At 42.4% G+C, this 8759-nt stretch overlaps 1 protein-coding gene across 1 annotated transcript; it reads right to left on the bottom strand.

Annotated features, from left to right (window-relative positions):
* Nucleotides 1-4621: 4621 nt before the first annotated feature.
* LOC125302348 (proline-rich transmembrane protein 3-like) lies at nt 4622-8285 on the bottom strand. Its single transcript, XM_048255507.1, has 3 exons — nt 7451-8285; nt 7246-7308; nt 4622-6990 (listed from the first exon to the last, which is right to left on the bottom strand). Exons 1-3 carry the CDS (start codon nt 8283-8285, stop codon nt 5405-5407), a joined length of 2484 nt encoding a protein of 827 aa, XP_048111464.1. The 3' UTR covers nt 4622-5404.
* Nucleotides 8286-8759: the final 474 nt, after the last annotated feature.

Genomic DNA, 8759 nt, shown 5'->3' with positions numbered 1-8759 from the left:
GAAAACTCAGACTCTAGGTCTAAGTCTATATGGCAATATCTAAGCCTAGGGCACACATATAGTTCTACCAGGGACAGGATATTTGGTGAACAAAGAAGTACAATTAATTAATGACACACTTAATCCACAAAAGGGATGACATGAATTGGAAGCTGCAGTCCTCACCCCTCCGAAAACTCAGACTCTAGGTCTAAGTCTATATGGCAATATCTAAGCCTAGGGCACACATATAGTTCTACCAGGGACTAGAAGTCACCTGTCAGAGTTAGTAGGAACCATACCTTCTGGCCCAGTCATCAGTGTGCAGGCTCTTGTCTTCTACATAGGAGAGGGCTGTCTCAACGTCCAAAAACAACCCCTCCTGCACATTAACCCCTCTAGTCCTTAAACAGTGCCAAGGTATCTCCCAATAGTCAGCTCTTCCCAGGAAGGTTTATCGCATGCTGGAGCTAAAATATGGAGAAAAGTCATGGACCTGTCACAGAACAGTAACAGGTGCACAAGTCGCAGACAAATGGCCTAATCAATGCTACCTATGACTTGTCATCTAATTGACGTTATCTCTGATAGCGTGCTTCTTCATGTATAACTAGGACCCACTTAACCCTGATTGGATGTGTCTTGGTTGGTCTTAGCTAATTGGTTAGTTGAACTTTATATCACCAAATTCACCCAGGAATACATTTTTAATTATTCAATCTTATAATGACTTATCAACAAGTATTCTTTATCATATTTGGGGTCTGAGACCAGTGGGCATGATACAAAATATCAAACATCACTACAATGACCTATGATGCCACGGGCTAAATAGGTTTACTTGCTAATATAAACTAGCGTAGTAGGCTAAATCAGTTGTGGCTCATCCTCGCCGTTCATAGACATTAGTGAAGAAAAGGTAAGGAATGAATTGACACGTTAAACCAGCTGGCTAATTTTGATAAATAACCTTATCCAGTCTAATTCCTAGATCTGCCTCTAACGTTTAAAATGACTGACCGTGGAGCTAACTACCCTGCTAGCAGGCTAGCTTGATGGCCGCAAGAGCTTGGGATTGCTCAGTTTACGCCCAAAACCATCTCTATAAAAGTTGGCCATCGAAAAAGCTCAGTACGATATCCTTAATCAATAGCACTGTAACTGCACAAAATAAGGTGCTGAATCTATGTTAATATTACAATATAAATATGTGTTTTGGTCAAACAGTGTTAATCATAACGTTACAAGATTATGTCACTCGCATCCGGCTGTCAAACGAGAAAAGCTCCAGCATCATCAGAGGCGATATGGAGGGGCACTGCTGTGGTAGCAAGCTAGTGATAGCTTGCTAACTGGCTAGCTCGGTAGGAGACCTGAGCAAAGTCTATGGTCCTAAGCAGGGTGTTGAGGATAGTTAGCAAGCTAACATTACATTTAAACGCCGAAGCCTGATATCACTCAGTTAACTATCTAGCTAACGGTAACAAATTAACTGACGTATCCCTAACATAAGAAATCTTATACATATATGTCATGATTGCATGACAGCTAAAACAGGTTGTCGCCCTGTTTGGCAAACCACAAATACTAGCACTATCCGTATAGCAGCTACTGCCTAGGAGGGTTCATTAGTTATCAACGCTAAACGCTACCAGCTAGCCAGCTAACGTTAGTGGGTGAGAACAGGTTGAGTTAGGGAGCAATAAAATATTTGTACTGACTGACAATCACTACTATTCTCTTCAGACGGAAAATTATTACGGCAATATACGGGCTGCTAATTCACAACTATCCCGCCGTTTAATAATGTCACTGGGTGCATTATTTAAAGATTTAACGTAAACTTACATGGACGCTTAGAGGATTGTACTGATGACCGTTCATTTCTCCGACGGAACACTCCCACGATTACGTCAAAGAGCGTGGGCAACGTGAGACGCTATGCGCTATGACGACATGAGCTCATCTGATTTGTTTTGTACAACCATAAATCATCTTTTTAAAACATAAGGGCTGTAATTAAAATGTCTAGGAAACGTGCATGATAACTTGACATACATAACGCAAATTGTGCAAGGCGGATGCCAAAATTCACCAGACACCAATAAGTCACCTGCATGGTATCTGAGGGACAAAGAAAGTGTAGCCTAGCCTACTTTATTTTCTACTGCGTTTGAGCCAGAAGGAGTGCCCACAGATATGCATTTTCCCCGTTTCACCAATGGGCTATGCAATAACAACCATGATAAATGAGAAATAATAAGAATAAAAAAGAAACAAACCAATGTTGAGATCATCCAAACATTAAGTGACTTTACAAATGGTAAGGTCTGTCAAGTCACATGAACACAAGTGTGTTGCGATAGCATGGTTGTATAATAAAGGCCTGCATTATTTCCCACACCAAATGTCTTATCCATAGGCTGTATCGTGGTTGTATCCAATTGCTTACAGGGATCATTTTTTCATACTACAATGATGATTTCTAAACCCTATTGTGTTAAGGAAGTTGTGAATGGAGTCCCATATGTTTTGTCTTAGTGCATTTTGTGCATATCTCTATAGGATATTTAAATTTTCAAATGATCCAATCAGAAATAATAGTCACCTGACGAGATTGCAAGATTCTTTTTTTAAATTGACCACCAGATGGCAGCACATTCATACAAATCAGAGCCGCACATAGACGATATACGCCTATCCAAGCATTTCGAGGAAAATTGAAGTAAGCCTGTTGATCTGTAGGCTAATTCAGTTGCATTTTATATAGTTGTCAACCTTCTTCAACTCACTGCTACCGTCAAATGAATGAATATATGGATATACAGTATAGGCCAGGCCCTATATTATATGTGATCTGTGATGTTTTCTGGAGGATGCACGTGAGGTTCTAGCAACCTTAAGTTGTCATTCCTGCATTTATCATTTATGACTATTTAAAAACACAAGCATCGATAAAGTGAAAGATAAAGAATAAAGTGAAGATAAAGAATTTGATCTCAGACCACAGCTGTGAACTCATTCAAGGCTACAAGCTCCTTTATCTTTTTTATTTACTGTTATTTAACAGATGGGAGTTTGATTATAACTTTAGAGCCGAAATGATTAGTCACGGGTAGTGCAATACTATAGGGACAAATGTCCAAAGACATCTGGTAAGGAACAGAAAGTTTAACTAAATTAAATTACACTTAGATCAGTTAGTGTACAGTAGAATAGTAAAACTTGCCCCCATCACCATAAACAACACTTACCCTGCAAAGGATTAGGCGATTACAGAGACATCTATTATGACTGTTAGAGGGCAATGCCAGTAGGGAAATGTGAAGGGGAGTTGACAAATAGGGGAAAAGGTGAAGCGGCAGGAATCCAGGTAGGGTTGGTTGTGGTTGTTCACCTAGTCTATCAACAATTAGAGTGAATATTTCTGGAGCAGCATAGCCTAAGAATCACGGTAATCACGGTGAACACTTTATTCCAAGAGGCCTAAAAATGCAACCTTCTTGATATTTATGTATTTATTCAAATCTACATCTCACCAAGCATAAAAAAAAAAATCATGGCAACAGGTCATTGACAATTAGATCACTTCCGATTTTAAATGTGTGTTGAAGTGGACATCTGAAATAAATAGTTTTTCACCATTAGTATAAAGTTAAATATTTGCATTCAATATTTGTACTGTACATTACTGTTCCTTGGGTTATCATTTGTAACATAATCGTGTGCAGGTTGTCATGGGTTATCATTTGTAATGTAACTGGGTGAGCAGGTTGTATGTTATATAGTGGGGGAACTGTTGTTGTGGTTTAAACAATAGCTGAAATAAAGCTCATTATTACTACATTGGCAAGATGATGGTAATGCAGATGTTACAGTGGATAAGAATATTGTTCATAAGACTATTAGGAGAGATGCAGTTGTGGCTTTTGTAATAGGGGAACCTCCAGGGCTATTGTCTCACTTCGGTTGTAGCCATTTAGAGTATTAAAAAGATCATGGTCATGAGGAGAAATAGGTAAGGCCACGAAAGAAGTTGGTGGAGTTGGGACTGATTGACAGGATACAAAGTCTTGTTTGTTTGTTTGTTGTTGTTGTTGTTGTTGTAGGTTATGGGCTTGATCTGGCTTTAAGTGCAGCAGGTAAGGCTTTATTTAGGGGTGTGATCTGCATACCATCTCCATGACTCAGATGGCTGGGGGCAGGGCAGGCAAAAGTTAATTCCCCATCTGCTGGCCGGAAGGAGAGCAGAAGCTTCTTGTCCTAAATACATTCCGATAATGACTCAGCAGTTGTCACTGCATTGCAATGACTACATATCAAAAGTGAAAAAATAATTGTCTTTTTCCTCTGGGCAGCATCCCTTGTATGGAGTCATTATGACCAATACACAGAAGGTCTCAGGGGAAAAGCCAGCTATATTGGTAGGAAAGGCCTCCATCCACCCATCAGTGCAAACCAACCATTATTAATCTCAGATTGTACTGGAGAGCACATGTAGCCATTTTTGTAAAGGCGGGCAAGAACAAAACTGAGCTACACCCATAACAAACTCATGGCTGTTGAATGTAGCCTATGTCTGTAACTCAGGGGCTGTTATTGTCATTAATCAGCTATAGTCATGAAATAATATAAGACTCACTACATTCTAATTGTTTATTCATTGAACAACAATCACATATACAAAATGTTATTCCAAAAAGACAAGTAGGTTCTTCTGATAGCATAGAGAATGTAATTTCTCAAATTACATTGATTTGGGCAGTTAAATAAGTTTCCTACTCAGAATGTCCTCTATAGCCTATGTGTTTGTGAAACATTTGGATTGGTTTTGAATCATTAGTAGGCCAAGGTGGCCATCTGTTTGACAAGGGAAATAAACGAATTAATGAAAATTCATCTAAATATCTTTTTTTAACGCAGTTTGAGTTTTCTAAACATAGCATTCATGATTGCTTATATGAAAGTCTAAGCTATTATTCGAACATACTATAAAAAAAAAAATCATTAATCCTGACTTTGTTGACGAGGTTTCAGGACAAGCTGATGGTGTGTTTCTGTGAAGCCATGTGCATAATGTACATACAATGACGTTGGCAGCCTAATAAAGTGCTTTCATGTAGAAATTGTAAAGGGAGTAAAAAGATAGAAATAAACGTGATGATATAATGACATATCACACATTATACTTATACACATTGCTCTTATTGTATTAACATCGTGCAATACCTTTTCAAATATAATCTCGTTGTTGTTTGTTTATGCTACAAATAAACATTACAGCTCAGAATTATTGGACCAGTGGCTGAGAGAGCACTGGGTGGCCTCATTTTGACAGCTGCACTAGAGTTCAATCTGATTCAGTGGGAAAGACACAAAGCAGTTTAAATCCCTCAGGTGTCCCAATGGCATCACATAAAGGAGTCTATAGGTCGGTGATGTCATCTGTACTGCTCACGCTGCTCCAGTCGTCCTCCATAACGATGACGCCCTGTATCCCGGGTGGCTGGTCAGACTCCTCTAAGTGCAGTCTAAGGTCTGTTGTAGACAGAGGAGATTGGGCGTCTGACCGCGGTGTTTGGAAGTGGTGCGACGAGCCCCTGAAGCAGTGAGGCTGCACAGGGCTGGAGCCAGCATCCAGGGCCCACCTGTAGGCGATGTGTGCGGGTGTGGCAGGAGCAGTGGCGCTGCCTGCTTGTGGGCAGTACGGCTCCAGGCCTTGAGTCCAAGATGGAGGTGGTGGCGTGAAGAGGCTGCCTAATCCCAGGAGGTCGTCAAAATGAAGTGCATTGTCAATGCTGCGGGTAAGACTGATGGGCGACGGGGGACACAGGTCAAACTCAATGAGGGACAGGATGCAATCCCTCTCACTCCAGTCATGTCCATGTGACCACAAAGGTGTGGGGTAGGAGTCACACATGGTGCTGTTGGTGGAGATGCTACCTATGTTGTCTGAATTGCTGTCCTTTTGACCCTGAGATGTAGTGACCACATCATGGTTATGGATTATGGAGCTACTAATGTCTGCACACTCACGCTGGTGGGCTGCCCAGTTATTTGGTATAAGCTCTGCCCAGTGTCTGTCTGGCATCCCCCATGGTCCCCCGGGCAAGTTCTCTAGCATCCTGTCCCAGTAGGAACCCAGCTTCCCCCGTTGCGTTGCCTCTGGTCTCCCCTCGCCTCTGCGGTTGTTTCCCCTGGGTCTCCAGAAAGGCCAAGATGCCAGCAGGAGCATGCAGTAGCTCCATGTCAGTTCCAAGAGCCGTGCAAAGAACTGACACAGCCACCAGCCCCAGCCAAAGCTTCTCCAGTTTCCAAGCAAGCCGTAGAGCCAGAGGATTCCGTGGATCTGAAACGCATAGCTTAGTGCTCCCAAGACAGTGCATAAAGAAAACACTCGCCTTGCCCGGTGTTCGACTCGCTTTGCCGCTGTCCACTGTGGAACAGGAGTCCTGGTCGACTGAAGAGGGCTCAGGGTTTGGAAGAGAAGACCCAAGCAGAGAGGCAAGCCCCAGCAAACCGAAAAAGTCTGTAGCATCAGGGGCAGAGCAGGAGACAGGGCCTGGGAGAGGATATCAGCCACAAAGAGAAGGAAGCAGTGGAGCGCCACAAGTCCTGCAGTCACTCGGGGGCACTGCAGAGCAGGGGGCAGGAGATTCAGTCTCTGTCCACGCAAAACAATCATCGCTAGCACAGCCTGTGCCCACAGCAGAAGCGGAAGTGGCAAGTTGTACAGAGCGGACAGGGCAGGCCGTGGCAAAATATGCCGTGTACCATAGGGGTCGATCAGGAAGTGAGCACACCTCAATACTCCTGCTAGCAGGAGCAAAATATTTGCCAGGGGTAGGGCGATACAGTAAGGACGAAGCAGGCCAAATGCACCTTTTATCCCCCAGAGGGCACCACCAACCAATAGCAGGAATAGGGAAGCACAGCCAAACACATGCAGCTCCCAGGCAAAGGCCAGAGTGCGGCTGAGGTCTTCCCACTGAAGGCTGGTGCCATCAGGCCCTGATGGAGCCACACAGACCCCCAAACCCAGCAGACAAGGGCCTAAAGAACCAGAGAACCCTGGCTCGTTTATTGGTCCTAGAAAACCACCAATCCTCCCCAGGGGACTTTTTTTTGGCTCATCTCTCTCTGAAAGATCAAGAGTATAGAGGGTAGACAGAAAAATGAATGTCACATTAAAATTCAGAACAAATTTTAAAAAAATCATAACAATCACTTGATGTCAGAATGTATGACTTTTGACTGCTGACATACTTGATGATGTTATCTCTGATGGCACATCTGGCAGAATCCTTGTAGGGTTTATGATTTCTTCACCTAACAAAATAAACAAAACACAGTCTTAATGCAGACTGAATGGAGATCGTGCTGTATATTGTTGTATTTGATTGCGCTTGAACATAATATACACTTGTTATGTGTTTAAATAATGTGAAATAACTATAACTGAATAAATTACCTGTTTGATTTGACTGAATAGTTTGTGTAACCATGTGCACGCCTCTGTTCTCCAGGTGTGATAACTGTGGGTTTGTTGTGATGATTGAATCAGCTAGAGTGACATGGGGATTGGCCTCCTGATCAGCAGGGACAGTGGCACCATATGGTGTGAAGTCCTCAGGATGCCCTGGCACTATAACTGTGGCTTGATCAAGAGCAGTATTTGACTCCATACTGTCATCACTGCCTTTCCCATTTAGACTGTCTGAAAGTGTCTGGGTCATCAAATTCAAAGATGCTTCTTTTTGGAACGTAGCAATGTCCTTTGTTGAACTCTGCCAGTCACTGCTAACAGACTTGACTTGCGACAGTATAGAAATGGTGGTTGGGACAATTTGTGTTGATGTGGCATGTTCAGGAGTGTAGGAGCTCACACCCTGTAGTGTTTGTGCCTCAGTAATTTCATGAGACCTATCGCCATCCATTATCTGGATCTGCCGCTGGGGCAAGGGAGGTGCAAAGTGGTACCAGGTGTCTTCCCAGTCTCTTTTTTCTTCCAGCTCCTGTGCAATCATGTTTTCTTCCAGAACACTGATAGAGGGTGCCACCCCTTGTTTCAACTCATTATGCCCCTCTTGAAATCCACTCCCATCTCTAGAACTTTCCATAATTTGTGTTAAGGACATGAATGAGCCTTCCAAGGTCTGAGAGATTCGGTTACTGATCTTTTGCTCAGTCCAAGCGGAGGTCTTAGGGGAGGAGGGAGGTTTCTCATCTTTATTCGTCCCACCAGAGCCTGCCTCCAGGGCAGGGGAAGTCACAGACTCAGAGATGTTTGGTTTTGTTGGGTTCATAATGGGACTGCCAGTTGAATGGTGCAACAGGGTGAGTATCATTGCAAGAACAAAAAGCCAATGCATGTTCCACTGCATTGTCAGTTGTCAGGTGAGTCAGAAAAGAAGCTGCAAAATATAAACTAAATACAATGCTGACATTATTATATGATATACATTATTATGATATGAGCCTGTCTGAATGTACAATTATCCTGGTATATATGTGACTTTTACAGAAAGCTCCCTTTGCCACAATGTTGAATTAAGTTGCATTAAGGTACAGTCAAGAGGTCATTATAAAGTACTTTTTCCCAGATAAGCTTTAGATAACATGTCTTATCAGGCTTATCAAGTGTCAACAGTTTGTAATGTTAGGACAGCTGAACAAAAACACCAACTATTTTAGTAGAACATATCCAGCCATTTCAACACAGCATAATGCTAATATTTCTGAGTTGCTAACAGGCTAAGAATAAGGTTAAAGATCATTCC

This window comes from Alosa alosa, chromosome 10, assembly GCF_017589495.1.
Source record: "Alosa alosa isolate M-15738 ecotype Scorff River chromosome 10, AALO_Geno_1.1, whole genome shotgun sequence".
Lineage (NCBI taxonomy): Eukaryota > Metazoa > Chordata > Actinopteri > Clupeiformes > Clupeidae > Alosa > Alosa alosa.
Note: the sequence above shows the minus strand (reverse complement) of the source record. Positions and strands in the feature narration are given on the sequence as shown.